The following is an 18,450-nucleotide window of genomic DNA, read 5'->3' as shown; positions in this document are numbered from 1 at the left end:
ATAACGACCAGCGCGCCTGTCTAGGATTCAGGCGCCTGGCAGACTCAAGATAAATCAAATTCTTGTGGTCGGTCAATACCACCACCTGATGTCTAGCCCCCTCAAGCCAATCACGCCACTCCTCAAAAGCCCACTTCATAGCCAAGAGCTCCCGATTACCAATATCATAATTTCGCTCAGCGGGCGAAAATTTACGAGAAAAGAACGCGCAAGGTCTCATCACGGAGCAGTCGGAACTTTTCTGCGACAAAACCGCCCCAGCTCCGATTTCTGAAGCGTCGACCTCAACCTGAAAAGGAAGAGTAACATCAGGCTGACGCAATACAGGGGCGGAAGAAAAGCGGCGCTTAAGCTCCCGAAAGGCCTCCACAGCAGCAGGGGACCAATCAGCAACATCAGCACCCTTCTTAGTCAAATCAGTCAACGGCTTAGCAACATCAGAAAAACCAGTTATAAATCGACGATAAAAATTAGCAAAGCCCAAAAACTTCTGAAGGCTCTTAAGAGAAGAGGGTTGCGTCCAATCACAAATAGCCTGAACCTTGACAGGGTCCATCTCAATGGAAGAGGGGGAAAAAATGTACCCCAAAAACGAAATCTTTTGAACCCCAAAAACACACTTAGAACCCTTTACACACAAGGAATTAGAGCGCAAAACCTGAAAAACCCTCCTGACCTGTTGGACATGAGAGTCCCAGTCATCCGAAAAAAATCAAAATATCATCCAGATACACAATCATAAATTTATCCAAATATTCACGGAAAATGTCATGCATAAAAGACTGAAAGACTGAAGGGGCATTTGAAAGACCAAAAGGCATTACCAAATACTCAAAATGGCCCTCAGGCGTATTAAATGCGGTTTTCCACTCATCCCCCTGCTTAATTCGCACTAAATTATACCCCCCACGAAGATCAATCTTAGAGAACCACTTGGCCCCCTTTATTCGAGCAAACAAATCAGTAAGCAGTGGCAAAGGATACTGATATTTAACCGTGATTTTATTCAAAAGCCGATAATCAATACACGGCCTCAAAGAGCCATCTTTTTTAGATACAAAGAAAAAACCGGCTCCTAAGGGAGATGACGAAGGACAAATATGTCCCTTTTCCAAGGACTCCTTAATATATTCCCGCATAGCAGCATGTTCAGGCACAGATAGATTAAATAAACGACCCTTTGGAAACTTACTGCCCGGAATCAGATCTATAGTACAATCGCAATCTCTGTGCGGAGGTAGTGAACCAAGTTTAGGCTCCTCAAAAACGTCACGATAATCAGATAAAAATTCCGGAATCTCAGAGGGAATAGATGACGAAATGGAAACCAAAGGTACGTCCCCATGAGTCCCCTGACATCCCCAGCTTAACACAGACATTGCTTTCCAGTCGAGGACTGGGTTATGAGATTGCAGCCATGGCAATCCAAGCACCAACACATCATGTAGATTATACAACACAAGGAAGCGAATAATCTCCTGGTGATCCGGATTAATACGCATAGTTACTTGTGTCCAGTATTGTGGTTTATTACTAGCCAATGGCGTGGAGTCAATACCCTTCAGAGGTATAGGAACTTCCAGAGGCTCTAAATTAAACCCACAGCGTTTGGCAAAGGACCAATCCATAAGACTCAAAGCGGCGCCAGAGTCGACATAGGCGTCCGCGGTAATAGACGATAAAGAGCAAATCAGGGTCACAGATAGAATAAACTTAGACTGTAAAGTGCCAATTGAAACAGACTTATCAACCTTCTTAGTACGTTTAGAGCATGCTGATATAACATGAGTTGAATCACCACAATAGAAGCATAACCCATTTTTTCGCCTAAAATTCTGTCGTTCGCTTCTGGACAGAATTCTATCACATTGCATAATCTCTGGCGCCTTCTCAGTAGACACCGCCAAATGGTGCACAGGTTTGCGCTCCCGCAAACGCCGATCAATCTGAATAGCCATTGTCATGGACTCATTCAGACCTGTAGGCACAGGGAACCCCACCATAACATCTTTAATGGCATCAGAGAGACCCTCTCTGAAATTCGCCGCCAGGGCGCACTCATTCCACTGAGTAAGCACAGACCACTTACGAAATTTTTGGCAGTATATTTCAACCTCATCTTGCCCTTGAGACAGGGCCATCAAGGCTTTTTCAGCCTGAATCTCTAAATGAGGTTCCTCATAAAGCAACCCCAAAGCCAGGAAAAACGCATCCACATTGAGCAACGCAGGATCCCCTGGTGCCAAAGCAAATGCCCAATCCTGAGGGTCGCCCCGGAGCAAGGAAATTACAATCCTGACCTGCTGTGCAGGATCTCCAGCGGAGCGAGATCTCAGAGACAAAAATAATTTACAATTATGTTTGAAATTCTGGAAGCGAGATCTATCCCCGGAGAAAAATTCAGGTAAAGGAATTCTAGGTTCAGATATAGGAGCATGAATTACAAAATCCTGTAAACTTTGAACCTTCATAGCGAGATTATCCAAACCAATAGCTAAACTCTGAGGATCCATTTTAATCAGGTGAAATCAGAACCATTCAAGGATTAGAAGGAGAGAGAGACGAAGGCTGCAGTAAGCAGAGATGCAAGTGAATCAACTAATGAGCAAACTCAGAAAAAAAAAAAAAAAATTCTCTGCAGACTTCTTTTCTCTCCTTTCTTCTGCCAATTATTTTAACTCTTGGCCGGCCAAACTGTCATGGTTCTCAATGGCAAGAGACCGTAGTAAAGCATACAAAAGGACTAGCTCTTGGAAGATGGGAACTCGAGCTGACTGTGAGCTAAACCTACCGCACAACTAACAGTGGCCGGGTAGCGTGTCTACGTTTTATCCCTAGACGCCCAGCGCCAGCCGGAGGACTGACTGACCCTAGCAGAGGAAAATACAGACCTGGCTTACCTCTAGAGAAATTTTCCCCAAAAGGCAGACAGTAGCCCCCACATATATTGTCGGTGATTTTAGAGGAAAATGACATACGAAGTATGAAGATAGGTTTAGCAAATTGAGGTCCGCTTACTAGATAGTAGGAAGACAGAAAAGGGAACTTCACAGTCAGCTGAAAACCCTTTCAAAACACCATCCTGAAATTACTTTAAGACTCTAATATCAACTCATGACACCAGAGTGGCAATTTCAGCTCACAAGAGCTTCCAGCCTCAGAAATATTCAAAAACAGAGAACTGGAACAAAAATGCAAAACAATCTTAGGACTACAAGTCCAACTTAGCTGATAGTAGTCTAGGAGCAGGAACATGCAACAGAAAGGCTTCTGGTAACATTGTTGGCCGGCATAGAAATGACTGAGGAGCAAGGCTAAATAGAAACTCCCACATCCTGATGGAAACAGGTGAACAGAGGAGATGAAGCACACAAGTTCAGTACCACCAGTAACCACCGGGGGAGCCCAGAAACCAAATTCACAACAGGGATCCCTCTGACACAGAACTGAAGACTTTTGTTAGGAAAGGGACAAGCTGTTCGCTAAATACCTTATAAAATTTTGGTGTGAGCCCATCAGGCCCTGGGCTCTTTCCCACAGGATTTGATTAAATAATGGCAGAAATCTCTTCCTCTGAAAAGTCCTCCTCCAGAGAGTCTGCGAGTTCAGGATGGACAGCTGGAAGGGCGTTTTGTCTGATTTAGTCGTTTATTTTAAGGTGAAGAGATGAAGCTGACATGTCCCTGAATTCTCCCTTAATATTATAAAGGTCACTATAATAAGCTCGAAAGGATTCGGTAATTTGGGTTGGATCCTGTGTGCGGGCCCCCCCCCCCCCCGATCTGCATGATTGTGGGATATAACTAGTGTCCCTTCTGGGATGTAGCACCCTAGCCAATGCCCTGCCACATTTATCCGCATGTTCATACATAAATCGATGAAATCTGATTTTTTGAAGGGAATATTTTTGATCCAGTAGGACCCTAAGCTCCTCCCTTGCTTTTAACAGGTCCGCGTACACAGAAGAGGATAAAGATTGTTTATGTGAGGATTCCAATGTATTACTCTGCTGGAGCAGACTGGAGAGGCCCTTTCTTTTTTCAATCTAGAGCCATGCTTAATCAAAAGACCCCTTATAACACACTTACGTGTTTCCCACTGGTTAGGAAGGGACGTCTGGTCACGTTCATGGATTTCTAGAAATTCTGAGATAGACTTCCTAATCTCCAAAGTGCATAGAGGGTCTTTAAGTAAGTTATCGTTGAGACGCCATGTCCATGGTCGATGAAGGCCATTTGGTGGGATAGGATGGAGAAACACCGGAGCATGGTCCGACCAGGCAATGTGACCAATAGAAGCCTGGGCTTGCCAGGTCAGAGCATGCTGGCTTATTAACAGCATATCTATGCGGCTGTATGAAGAGTGAGTCGGGGAGTAATACGTATAGTCCCTATCCGTAGGATGCAGGACTCTCCAGGCATCTACCAGGCATAGGTTCTGAATCCTACGTTTAAAAGCATTGATACGTCTACGGGGCAGGAAATGACGCTGAGATGAAGTATCCACCTCTGGATCAAGGGTAAAATTGAAGTCACCGCCTGCAATCAGAGTCCCCTCCCTGAAATCCAACAGGAGCGACAGAATAGCGGAACAAGCTAAAGTCGAATCTTTATTGGGTAGGTACCAATTAGCTAAGGTGAATACCATTGAGTTAATGCGAAGTTTTAGGAGAATGTACCTGCCTTCTGGGACAATTCTAGAATCCAGGACTGAATGGACCAATGACTTATGTAGGGCTATTGAGACCCCTTTTGACTTTGAGTCGGGGTTAGGGCTGTGAAACCAAGAGCAATAATATCGATCCTTCAGGGTGGGGAGACAGCCAGCCTTGAAATGAGTCTCTTGGAGCAGTAGGATGTGAGTCCGCTTTTTATGCATATCATACAAGATCTGGGACCTTTTCTGAGGGACATTCATCCCTCGGGCGTTGATGGATCCTATGTTAATCCATTCCATGGTAATGGTAAAGTACTTTATAAACAGAGGAGGAAAAGGGAGAGAAAGAAGAAAAAGAAAAAGAAAAAAGGGGAAAAAAAAAGGAAAATAAACAAATAAATAAATAATAAAAAAATAATAATAAAAAATTTATGGGAGGGGGAGGAAAGAAGAAGGGACAGAAGCAGACACAGGAGTGAGTAGAGGGAAGAGAAAGGAAAATATAAAAGAAGAGTCAGCAGGGGAAAGAATAAAAATGTAAGGGAAGAAAACAGACAAACGTACTAACTAGGTTAGAGTGAGTATACTAAGATACAAAAGAACATGTACCAAAGGATGTGCGAAGTGCACAAGTATTGTTGGGAAAATTGTTTAACGTCCAACAATGTGACGTGAATTCGTGGGGACTATGCTTTCCATAGAGGCCTCACCAGGCCAAGACGACACCAGAGCTAAATCTGCCCCCTATATGCCACCGCCCCCCCATGTAAAAACCAAGGAGAACAGAGTATAGTCAAATAATCAGAATATAAGCCCCAGGACCCTCCCTCGCCCAAGACTATTATTAACCTGTTATCTATGTCTAGGGAAGGGGGAGAAGGTCAACAAGCCCCAGGGTGAAGAAAACATTAATAACCTGATGATGGTTACAAATAAAAATAACTGGAGCAACATTCCACAACCAGTATCTGAAAGCAAAACATGGACACATATTATTGCATATCAGAATAGTGCATTAATTTTGAAAGGAAATCATCCCCAGACCACAGATCTCAAGGAGGAGGGAAAGATTCCCGCCCCCTCCTGCCCCAGCGTTGAGTGGCCCTCGGCAGACGTTGGTTTAACCCACCAAAGGCCTCCACTGGAATAGTAGGCCAGTCCATAATTTCAATCCGAGGGAGGTTCAAGGTTGGTGTAAATGATGCAATGTCCGATGGGGACCTGAGGATATGCATGCGGCCCGCATGACAGACCTGCAAACGGAATGGAAACCCCCAGCTATGCGGCAAGTTATGATCTCGAAGCAAATCCAAGAGAGGTCTCAATGCTCTTCTTCTTTGCAAATTAAGGCGGGACAGGTCCGGTAGGATTAGAATCTTTGATCCTTGGAATAGAGCAGAGGATCCATCTCTGAGCCTCTGCAGGATGGCTTCTTTTTGTACATAGTGATGAATGCGGCATATCACGTCCCGTGGACGGTCTGGGTCAGATGCTCTGGGGCCAAGTGCTCTATGAGCTCTGTCCAATTCAATCTCCTTCTCAGGAGGCTCACCCAGAATTCTGCTGAAAATGCATTTCAATGTGTGAGAAAGATCTTTAGATTCTACTGACTCAGGTAGACCCCGTATCCTCAGATTTTTGCCCCTTCCCCTGTTTTCTGCATCATCCTGGGCTTCTATCAGGTTGTGAAGCTGGCTGGAGTATGTGTCTAGTGACTTCTGATGAGAAAGCATCTTCCTTTCAATATCTTGGATTCTGTTAGTATGGTCCTGGACCTGAGTATCTACTTGTTTAACTTCAGTGCGCAGAGTATTCAATTCTGACCTGCAAGCCTGCTCCAGCCGTGTTATGTATGTCTCCATGTCCTCTCTTGTAGGAATAGCTGTTAGCCTGGTTCGTAGCTGAGTCAGCTCTGCTACAACTCCTGAGGCTTGTATGGCAGAGGAATGTGTGTCCCCTCCCCTGGGATGAGCAGGAGAAGCCGCAGTCTCCTCCAAAGGGGAATTAGCTCCTGCTGCACCGCTGGGGATTGTAGTGCACTCTGGTGAAAGTGAGGGGGGAGGCAGTTCCTCAGAACACCCTTTTTGTCTCTGGGTCTCATCAAGGGTTAACCCCCACCCAGATTCTGCATGCCATGTCTGAGTCTGGCTAGAATGACCAGCTGCCATCAGTGTACCTTGTGCGTCCATGTCTGTGCTGTTCCAGTCCTGGTCATCATTCATGGTGAAGGGAGACAGCAGCCCATCCCTCTGTGCTGTGCTCTGTGGCTGCTTAGACGACCTCCTTGTTTGAACTCCTGCAGCACTGAGTGATGGTATGGGAGCTGAAGTCTGTACAAGATCTCACTCTCCTTCTCTGGCTCTCACCTCCTCTCCTGTAGCCCCAAGGCAGCTGCATAGCTGGAGGGGGCGGCGGCCATGTTTTTGCAACCCTTACTGGCCGGGGTTCCCAGAAGAAAGTTCTGTATGCCTCTGTTGCTGGATGAGAGGCTCTTGGATCTGCTGCAGGCTGATCTCCCCTTTCTCCTACAGCTCATGTTCTGAGCAAAACGCCCCAGGGAGTTCACAATCGGCTGATTCTCGGCCCGGAGAAGAGAGCTGAGGTGAAGTGTGTCCTCACTCCTCCATAGCCAGGCCACGCGCCCCCCCCTCGCTGGATTTATATTTAGGGAATATTTCCACCACACAAATAAAAGATGGGATTTTATGCTGCTGATTTGCGTGCTGCGTAATATTTCACAACAGAGAAAATCCGCAGAGAAAATTGATTAGCCAATGTCAATTTCTGCTGTGGTTTATTGACGCCAGTCCCTCTAAATCGTGGTAATATACTCAATTTTTGGCTGTGATTTTGACGAAACCACAATGTTTTTCAGTGATTTTGCGATTTTCAGTTTTTCCTTGTCAATAAGCTGTGATTACACCACATAATGTGAATATTCTTTTCCGGAAGTACCTACAGTGGGGGCAAGGGGACTATGCAAACCTCACAGGGCCCATAATAAAAAAACAGTCTGCCCATCACATGACCAGGACAGGCTTTAATCCACTGGAAGTAAATCATGACAGTTTCTATTAAATGAAAGCAAGCAGAGATCTAAAGAACAACAACAACAATAAAGCACACAGGGAATTGAGTCAGAAAGTAAATTGGAAAATTGTATAATATTTTCATTGCACAAGGAATAAATTACATTAACCCTTTAAAATGTGTCAAAACTGTCAACTAGAAATGAAAAAATAGGGTTAATCAGCAGGTAAATAGAGTTTATTGGAAGTGCGGCTACAGGGAGAAAATTAGGTTTTATTCTCCCTGCATCCCCTTGCTTCCACCACTCACTTTACTGTGAGCATGCTATAATCACTCACTGGCACTTTGATTGACAGTCTGCTGTGTGTGCAATGTGTGTGTGTGCAATGTGTGTGTGTGCAGTGTGTGTGTGGAGCAGGCTGACAATCAAACAGCAGAGGAGTGATTACAGCGTGCGCACTGTGTAGTGAGCGGTGATTGTTCACAGCTCCCTTCACCACTCCAATCACTGGTAGCTGCAGGGAGAATAAAACCTCACTTTCTCCCTGCAGCTATGCTTCCAATTAGATAGTTGGAATATATATAAAATGTAGGTGGAAGGAGTTGTTACTCCCTTTATGAAAGCCACCCTGGAATTCATTCCTGGACTTTTAATTTTCATCCTTGGACTTTTAAGAGATGCAGATGGATTGGGTGGAGAATACATTTAGCCAATGCGTGATTTCTAAAGTATCAGCTAAAATAAAAATAATAATAAATGTCTGCAAAATAATTATAATAAAAAACAACATTTAAATTAAATTGTTGATTATTTCACCTTTGCTTTCACCGTGGTACTGACTGAATCACCAAAGTTATTTGTGACAGTCACGGTGATGGTTAATAGGAAGTCGTATTCTTCTTCTCCGAGAGGTAAATATACATTTGGAAGTTCTGGGTTTGGGCCACAGTACAGCTGAGATTCTGGAACACAGAACACGTAAAGATTTTTGACTATTTCAAATTTTTGAAAATTGAAATTTTGACTAAAGTTCAATTGACAGTGACTGTCCCTCCTTCTGCCTGTAATGGGGTGCCTGAGCACTATAACCACCCCTTTCCAAAAGATGTATCCTTAAAGGAGCTGTCCCTGCTAATTATATTGATGACCCATGCCAAGGATGGGTCATCAATATCAGATCGGTGGGGTCCGACACTTAGCACCCCCCATAATCACTGCTCAGGTGGTGGAGGGATGTAAACAGTGAACAGAGCTCTCACCAATAGGAGCTGATCTGCAGGACCCGGCAGTGGCTACTACAGAGAATACTGGCTTACATCCGGATTGATGCTAGGGCTGATAACAGCAGATCGGCGTGACTCCTGGAACTAAAATCCAATATATTTCACGTAATAACGGCTTCTTTTGCCAATTGCTGCCCCTCTCCGGACACGTGACTATTTCTATGCCATAACAGATCAAGTGGTCAGTTCTCAGGACTAATTCATCTAGCTTTTAAGAATTAACCATAAGTGATGGACTTAATTATATGGATTGGATGGCAGCTGATGGCTTGTAGGATTGTGTCACCACTTACTGCCGTACGAAACGTAGAACGTGAAATGGAGCAGGTTTCAGAATTTCCTTCCTTCTTAAAGTCTAGAAAATGGAGCATTTTACTAGGAAGTGAAAAAATACATTTTAAATTGAAGTCATCACAGTTAATGTCGCTAATGAAATCCAGTAGGGCCGCCGCGTCCAAGATGATGAGAATGTCGTCTACGTAGCGGCCATACCAAATTGAATTGGGTATTAAAGAATTATTATCATTGAAAATAAAAACCTCTTCCCACCATGTAACAAACAAAACTGCTGAAGAAGGGGAGAAAGTGATCCCATCTATCAGCAACCAAAATTCCTGATTTATACGTTTTTTCATTGTGACTTCCCCCCATGTAACATATATTCCAAATGTGGTATATGTGTACTGTGCTACTTGATACATTTTTGATAAAAATTAGTCTTTCCTCTGCCGCAGATCAAGCAGTTCTGTGAAAGCTGTGCCCTGTATAACCCCGCCCACACCACTGATTTGCAGCTTTCTGCGTACACTATATATTGAAATAAACCGGTCGATCAGTGGTGGGGGCAGAGTATACAGAGACCAGTTGACTAAGAGGCACAAGAAACCTAGTCCTGCAGTGTTAATCTCCTGCTGATAAAACATTGATTGTATTGAAACAGCAACACACAGCCTAGTAAGTGAAATATCACTGGAATCAGGATCTCTGCCCCTACATCATGCTGCTCTTGGATTACACAGCAAAAACCTTCCTGTTAATATCTTATATTTAACATAACTTAATTTATGGACAACTATGGCTTGATTTCTTTGCCTGTGTGGATTTGATGAGTTGTTACCGATGACGTGCCGGATTTCATTAACTGCATGAACTGTAAAGACACTAATTTCAAATTTAATTTTCCACTTCGTACTAAAATGGTCCATTTTCCAGACATTAAGTTGGAAGGAAATTTTGATATCTGCTTCATTTGGAGTTCTACAGATCATACTTGCACCCCTGAGGAAGCCTGGGATACCGTGAATGGTTGCAAACTGCTCCATGGCAAAGACTCTCCTCCTGGACTAGTCTGAGGTTCATGCCGCCATACTCACGGGACTTAGGGTAGAAGCAGTAAGTGAGAGAGATCCGCTGATCTTGATTGCAGGAGCCGGTAAGGGAACATGGAGAGAAGCAGGAGATCCGGAAGCTGGTCAGTACAGACCCTTCGCTTGGGTATACGGTGCAGTTTGGCAACTCTGGAGGCGGCAGGGTGCTAACCACGATCATATCCTCTCCATATTCATTGGAAGTCTTAGCTGGAATAAAAAAAATGGATGCAATAGACAATAAGAGTTCAATATAATATATTAGGTCAACCAGTGGCATAGCGTGGGATCAGGGGAGGCCACAAAGTCAGTAGCTCTGGGTGCAAAATTCCTAGCAGGTGGAAAAATTGAGAAGGAAAACAAAGAAAGTAGGAAGATGTTGCTAGCGGTGAGGAGGTGAAGGGGGCTGGCTTGGTTATAGAAAGAAGCAGACAACCCCCTTCATGCTGCTCTTGTCATCTGACAAAATTAAGATGTTGTCCTTTTTTAAAAAAAAAAAAAAGCTTGAAAAGCCTTTTAATCTAAGATAAAAGAAGTAACTCTCACTCACCGATCAGCTTTATTCTGACCGCACCTTCAGGGTGGTCCTTTAGCAATGTACCGTTCAGCACGAGGGTGGAGGAGTCACTTTGTAGCAGGGTAAGAGAACTGGCTCTGAAATCACGTAGGTGGCAAACAGCGGGAAGAGACAATGGCTAGAAACAAGCACAAAGTCAAGAAATGATATGACCGAAAAGGGGTTAATACTTTGAGACCCTCTTCCATATGCCACCTCATATAATTCCCTTTCAACATCTCGACTTCTCATACACTTAAATATTCAGTTTTCTTATACGCCAAGTGTTTTATCAGGAAGAGATTATCATTGCAGGACTAGGTATCATGTGCCAGCTAGTCCGGCTGATCTGTATAACCACGCCCCCAACACTGATTGGCAGCTTATTGTAGTTTCAATACAATCAGTGTTTCATCAGCAGTTTATTAGTGGAGGACGAGGTGTCTCGTGGCAGCTAGTCAGGCTGATCTATATAGCCCCGCCCGCAGCACTGATTGGCAGCTTACTGTAGTTTCAACACAATCAGTGTTTCATCAGTAGGAGTTTATCAATGGAGGACTAGATGTCTCGTGCCAGCTAGTCAGGCTGATCTGTATAACCCCCACCCCTCCATTTATAGCCTTTACAAAGAGGGCGGTGCTTACAGGATCCTCTGGGGCGTGTCTTTTAATTTTTTCTGTGAGCCACGCCCCCTAGGAATTGACCATAAACATTTGCACTGGATAAAACCGCCAATATCTCTGGAGCCATATGGCAGATTTAACGAAAAAACAAAAAAGGAATACTCAGGGGAGCGGCAAGAAAAAAGTAAGAGCAAAAACTGCCCAGTTTTGACCTGGTGATAGGTCCTCTTTATTCGATTATGGACAATAATCTACCCCTGTAAGCCAGCCTTTACACATAGTATGTTGTGTGAGGTGCGACACTAACCTTCTGTATAAGGCTCACATCACTGTACCAGCTGTATGTGACACCATCACAGTTATCACAGGTAGCACTGAGCACCACCGGCTCCGAAATGTTAACGTTTTTGCAGTTGATTTCACATCTGAAACAGATTAATGTGACATTTTTAACAAACTATGAAGATACAAATATACATGGGTCAATGTCTTACGCATGAAGAAAGGCATTTAGATCATATCAGGTTATATTACTTTCGTGGAGCGGAAGTCAAGTCAACAAATTCCATTTTCAGTGTCAAATGAAGCTTTCTAAAGTTCTTCTTACCAAGCATATATAGTGAATTGAAAAAGCCGCTGTCACTGGCGATTTATTTTATAAGAGAACAAAGGATCGGGCATGTCGAAATTAGACATGCCCAACCTTTTTCCTTCTTTCTGCAATATCTGCCATAGGGGAAAAGTCAAGACACCTCTATACACATCAGATGGTTGTTTAATTGGCAATTTAGGACAACAACGTGTATGGCCGCCTTTAGGACTTTACACATCGTACTGATATAATATAAGAGGTATTCGTCCTCCTCTTTAAAAAAAAAAATATTATGAAATAGATGCACGTCGTCAGCCATACCTGATTTTGGGTCGGAGCTGAATCTTGGAGGTGACGTAGAAACATTGCTCGTCTTCCACGGCGTCCTCATCACTATACGCCACCATAGCCCGGATAGTGAATGCACTGCTGGGCGGTGGGAGGCAGCTCGCAGGGACCACCATCTTATACCAACTGGTGTTAATGAGTTTTTGCTTCACACATTCGGACCACCCAGACCAGCAGGACCCTACATGAAGAAAGCAGAGCAGTTATTATAAGAATTAATCACAATATCACTGACATTTGAGAAAAGTCCCTTACCGCATGTCCACGTGATATTAGCCGTATTATTCCCAGGCCACTGCAGGGTAACACTGGAAAAGGGGCCGATATGCCTGCGAGGTTCTATATACATCTGCTTCGGTTTTCTCTCCTTTTTGATCTCCTGTTATATAGGTCAAACAAATGGGTTTGGTTTTTTGGATGCTGATTTGACACTTTCACTGATACAATTTGGAGGACAATCGGTCCACGTAATGGGCAAATATCATCCCACTGAACTCCAATTAATCGGCGACCCTTAGGTCTTATTCAGATGTGAGTTTTTCTTGTATTGAACTTGTATTATAGCTTATGGGACCCCTCATTTTTGTGGACCACGCAAAATCATGGAGACATGTCCGATCTTGATCTCAGACTGTAATTGGAGGTTGATCCAATTTTGATAAAACGGAAAAAAAATTCTCCATTTTCTCCTTACTGTCATCCGAGTGCAGTCCGATGTTTTTCACCCACTCATTGACTTACAGTGCGATCCAAATACCGGATGCAAATCGTGCATGCTGCAGTAAAATAGACAGATACTCACCTTTCCCTCTTTATCTCGTCTTCCGTGTTTTCCTTCTTTCTCTATTTTAAAAAAATACACAAAAAGAACAGTGAATTCCTATTCCATGTCACCCTCCATATGGAGTAGGCTTCATTACCTTTCTCAATGTGTTCGTCCACAGTAATATTTCCGATGTTTGAGCTGACGTTCGATACTGCGTTCCTAGCGATAACTGTGACCATATAAACTCCTGTAATGACCAAAGTAACATTTATTACAGACAGATCTGACATGAGATTATAAATGAGCGAAAAGCGGGATAATCCACAGTGATCGAAGCGGAAACGGCGATGCGGCATCAAAATGGTAACGGAAGGCCCCGAGATAGCTACAATACTACATTTGATAAATACGACGCGTTTCGGGTGAGGATTTCAGCAGGTTTTACATAACGCCTTGTCCCGAAGATATAATATAAAATGAATATTTCAATATAAACATATACCGGACTATCGTACCTGCGCTGCCAATGGTGATGTTGTAGACATGTGGCCGGGTGGTCAGGCATTGCCCGGAATGCGTCATCTCATCTCCCGATCCGGCGATCTCAATCGTTACGTCCGCCGGTACGCCATGAGCGATGGTCACGTTTATCTGCAATTCCTGTCCTGCTTCCAAAGTGTTGGCAGAAAGGCGAGCTTGTAGTCCGGATACGGCCTCAATAAGACGAATGGTCACGCTGGTGTTCAGCCGGGCTGAGGGTTTGTGGTTAGATGCAATGATCTGCAGATGGTGGACGCCGGGACCTATGAGCTTCTGAGAGTCAACGTCCAGAGACATATTATGAGGATGGTCTCCAAATTTCACCCTGGATTCTGTTAAAGTCACATTATCGTGTACGATGGAGAGGTTGGTGTCACTGCCTAGATCAAAGAATACAGGATTAGTCCTATTTCATCTAATTAATATGTCATAATTAAGTAATCCTCATAGTAATGAGCAGCTACCAGACCCCACAATTACCACCTTCCTCCTACAGACACGAGGTTGGGTGGAGGGGCTCCATAACTCTCCATGCTTACTCCTGTTTCCCCATCCAGAACACATGTGCTCAGCAGAACCAAGAGTGAATATGTTATTCAGTGAGGGCATGGGGGCTAAATGTCGGCCAACACTTATCTAAGAGATCTTAAAGATGATGGAGTCGTCCGTCCAACATGGTCCAAGCATGGACCACAATGCACGGCCAGCCATGGGTCTCCTGACCCCTGCATGACAGTCTCATAGAATTATATGAAGCTGTCACGCTCAGGTTGGGTTGTCCCGCGGCCAGTCTCAGACCATGTTGGACGGATGTCTGCATGAGCCCTAATATTCAGTATGTGTGGAGGAAATTGTCTGGATGACATAAAGTCATCACATATTTTTGCCCTTTTAATTATTCATTTCATTTTTAAACTTTGGCATTTATATACGTCAAAGTGTTTCTCGCCTCTCTTAGCTCCAATGTTGGCCCCTTGCCCTAATGCTGTCCCCTTGCTCCAATGGTGGCCCCATGCCCCAATGCTGGCCCTTTGCTCCAATGGTGGCCCCATGCCCCAATGGTGGCTCCTTGATCCAATGGTGACCCCTTGCTGTAATGTCATCTGCCGGGGTAATTTAAACCCAGCTCAGGTTGTGGGTGGATGCCTGAGTATTCAGGTAGTTGGCAGCTCTGCTATATCAGTCACTGCTGCTGCAACTCTGCTCTCCTGGTCATTGTTAAACCACTGCCACATCAGCAAACGCTGCTACACCTTTGTTAGTCCTGGCATCGATGTCCCAGCTCTGCTACATCAGTCATCGCTATTCTAACTTTTCTACACCAGTACGGCATCCTTTCTATACAGCCTATTCATTCTTTGCCACTGATGTCCTCCGACTCTACTGTTCTGGTGCACCAACACCATCTGTCCATGTTGCAAAAGAACGGTACATTAGGACCAAGGGCTTCAAAAATCCACCTCGCCAGGCAAGACATATCCCAAAGTTAACAAAATACTAATAAATCAGCGACAGGTATTCAAGTAGTTGGGAACTCAAATCTAGATTTAACGGTATTCCTCAAGGGAAGTCATAGTAACATTGGTGCCATTAAAGGTTTCTGGTTTCAGAAAATGCCTGTCCTTTGGATTCAGTGTATTTAAAAAAAAAAGAAGCTTTTCTCACTTTCCACAGGTCTAGCATTGAGTCTTCTACAACTGCTCCCGGTGTATGTTACTGGTAGCTCTGATGTTATATTGACATCTCTGCAGCCAATCACTGAGCTCAGTGGCTCAACCTGAGTTGGTGGCACAAGCCCCTGAGGTCACTGATTGGCTGCAGAGATGTCAGCACTGCAGGCAATAGCAGACATTGGGAGCAGTGGTGGAGACTCATGAATGGACCCAGGGAACGGGGGTTTTCAGGAAGCCCCTATAAATGTACTAGGAGTGGGGATGATTAGTGGGGAATCATTCTTCTACTCTGCCAATGGAGCATGACATAGTTGGGTTTTATGAAAAAAACTCTGCATGCCTCCATATGTTTATCAAAGTCGTGTCTCGTACCTTTGTTCATTTCCACCTGAATCCACAAGGTTTCACCATATACAGATCTACAGGCTTCATCTGGGGGTTCATGATGGCTAAAGCAGCCAGTAACACTGAGGGTGCGGGTGCTTTGCTCCACTACGATGTTTCGCTGCGCCGTCACATGCCATTCGCTCGTTGAACACTCCACAAACACCGTAAAGTCTCCGGGAGATGCGTAGCTGTGAATTACACTGCTTGACACACTGAAAGATAAAATAGGGGCCACACTCATAGTCCGCGTGATTGTGTCTGGACGTGACTACAATGAGTATGTGATGGGCCATGATGGTGACGTAGTAGTCCTTTCTTCTTAAGAAGTCTAAGAGGACTGGACCTAAAGAACTTCGCCTTTATTATATATTTATATTGTGTGTATGAGACACATAGTAATAAAGTAATGTATAGTAATAACGCTACAGAGAAGTGATGCAATAAAACTAATGAGTGCAGACATGATAATCTTCATATGAACTAAACACAGCGCTGATAACGCTGCTGCAAAAGGGGCTAAGGTTAATTATGTAGCCACCTATGGTACAGAAGCCTTGGACATATGATAATCGTTTATTTCTTGCATTCAGATCCAAGGACACAAAAAAAAAATCATGGTTCACATGCGACAACAGGCAAGTATGGTAATATTGGCTCCTGAGGCTGCATGGTAGGGTGTGGACTTACTTATCCGGCTGGTAGGGATCAATATTGTGTCCGTCTCCAGTGCTCACGATGCAGGACAGATTCCCGGTGTATTCAGGCAGAAGCCATTGTATAGTAATAGTTACGTTTTCCAAAACAAAGGACTTATCTACTAAATCAAGCTTCAAACCTGTATTATATAAAGATGTCAGATTAATAAAGGTATTCATTCTGTCTCACGACCAACTCTTATTTTTCCTTTATTTTTTACATGATGCAAAAACATGAATTTGGGGGTAAGAGGCTTTCAGAGGGGCTTCCTTAATGTTTCTGAAACAATGGGGGACATTTATTATTACCATATTAATTATAGACATCTTAAATGGGCTGTCCACTACTCGGACAACCTCTTCTCAACCACGGAAGTAACAGCTTCTACTAACCTCCGGTGCAGGTGCTGTTCCAGCAGTGTTGGCACTGGCTCTCCTGGGGCTCACGTGACATTATGTCATGCAAGCCCTGATGACAATCATTGACCGCTACACTCTATCTTTGTTCGGATGTAACTGACATCCATTTTTTTTCCCTTTAAGGAGTTGTCTCACCTGCTTAAGGCTCACCTCTTCCTCAGGAGGCAGTGCGTTGCAGGTTGATTGACAGCTAATACCAGGGGCAACTGTGCTCTCTCCAAAGCCGATATATGAGGCAGCTTCAGCAGCTCTGAAACTGGCTGGGATCAGGAGCTAACAGTGGGCTCCAGCAACCTGGGCAGCTTCTCTGCTGGAAAGAGCTTGCAAGCACTGCACGTTTGCAACTGTACTTGTGTAAAACCTTAAAGGGTTATTCTAGTTATATTAAATGGGTAAAATATCAAAAACCTCGTAGAAATAATCAACTTTGCATCTTCTTGATATTAAAATATCCATCTAGACTGCATCGGTGGCAGATTTTTATTACCATTTGGTCCCCAATTCTTGGAAACAGCATTGAAACTCATTTTATAACCTGAGCATGGGACTTACCTTCCATGCAGCTATACCAGACAGACAGGTAACTACCAGACCCAGGACAGGGATCTCCGAGCTGTGCAGCATCCGAGGTGATCTGACAAGCCTGCAGCCCATGGCACTGACCTAACGGAGAACAACATTATCCATTAGTGATGTTCTCCTAAAATCAGGAAATATTTTAGGTCCCAACATAGTGGATATCCAATTATTGTCAGAGGACCCTTGGGCAAAGTGAACAACCCTTCTTCCTTGTCCCAGTAAAGATCATGATGACCAAACTGGCAGAAGGTCTACTGACCTGAACTCGACAGGCTGACCTGAACTCTCTGAGACCGATCCCTATATCGTGGTCTGTGCTTGGCCATTGTGAAGCAATATATCAAGTCTTACCTGCAACTTGGTCTTTAACACTCTTCCAGCTGCAACCACTTGTTGTAAGTGACTTACCCCCCTGGGTACAAAAATGGGGGCTCTTACGTCCAAAGAAGCTGTCGGTAATCTGCACCACTTCTCCTGACCCGCACTGTAATGTGGCATTCTGCTGATCACAGGCAGTGGTGTGACCAGACTCTAAAATGACAAGAAGGTGCAAAAAGGTCTATCAAAGAAAGAGGTTTTATTGACTTCAAAGGGTTATTACCAAAAACTTAAGTCGGAAAAGGGAATAAATCAATGATCGTTCAAGGTCGTACTGTTTAGACCCTCACAATCCTTAAAATTGAGGCTTTAGAGCTGACCCTTGTAGAGTTCCACCTTGAGTAGAGTCTGCATTCTTGACCTCCTCTCTATTCATTGCCTATGGGACTGCAGTGGTTAACATTTTGGGAACAACTCCCTAATATCAGTGATCTGTCCTTCAGAGGTGTCATCAATATCAGATTGTTGGTGGTGTGACTTCAGGAACTCCTAATGATCAGCTGATTAAAATGGCCATGGCGTCACAAAATTGTTACAGCTCTGTACGTTGTGTCGT

General features: G+C 44.1%; 1 protein-coding gene across 2 annotated transcripts in view; it reads right to left on the bottom strand.

The window, feature by feature from the left end:
• Positions 1-17,588, bottom strand: part of LOC143807118 (polycystin-1-like protein 2) — a 70,152-nt gene extending 52,564 nt beyond the window's left edge. For both annotated transcript variants that reach the window (XM_077288339.1, XM_077288338.1), the window contains exons 1-12: positions 17,490-17,588; positions 16,510-16,657; positions 15,808-16,034; positions 13,738-14,142; positions 13,377-13,469; positions 13,259-13,299; positions 12,712-12,835; positions 12,430-12,637; positions 11,824-11,941; positions 10,888-11,032; positions 10,344-10,547; positions 8,504-8,649 (exon numbers count right to left, since the gene is read on the bottom strand). In XM_077288339.1, the coding sequence (XP_077144454.1) occupies positions 8,504-8,649; positions 10,344-10,547; positions 10,888-11,032; positions 11,824-11,941; positions 12,430-12,637; positions 12,712-12,835; positions 13,259-13,299; positions 13,377-13,469; positions 13,738-14,142; positions 15,808-16,034; positions 16,510-16,657; positions 17,490-17,496 (1,866 nt within the window). In that variant the 5' untranslated portion in view covers positions 17,497-17,588. The remainder of the gene's footprint in view (positions 1-8,503; positions 8,650-10,343; positions 10,548-10,887; positions 11,033-11,823; positions 11,942-12,429; positions 12,638-12,711; positions 12,836-13,258; positions 13,300-13,376; positions 13,470-13,737; positions 14,143-15,807; positions 16,035-16,509; positions 16,658-17,489) is intronic.
• Between the last annotated feature and the right edge of the window lie 862 nt (positions 17,589-18,450).

This window comes from Ranitomeya variabilis, chromosome 2 (genome assembly GCF_051348905.1).
Source record: "Ranitomeya variabilis isolate aRanVar5 chromosome 2, aRanVar5.hap1, whole genome shotgun sequence".
In the NCBI taxonomy this organism is placed as follows: domain Eukaryota; kingdom Metazoa; phylum Chordata; class Amphibia; order Anura; family Dendrobatidae; genus Ranitomeya; species Ranitomeya variabilis.
The sequence above is the reverse complement of the archived record's forward strand: the minus strand, read 5'-3'. Positions and strand labels throughout refer to the sequence as shown.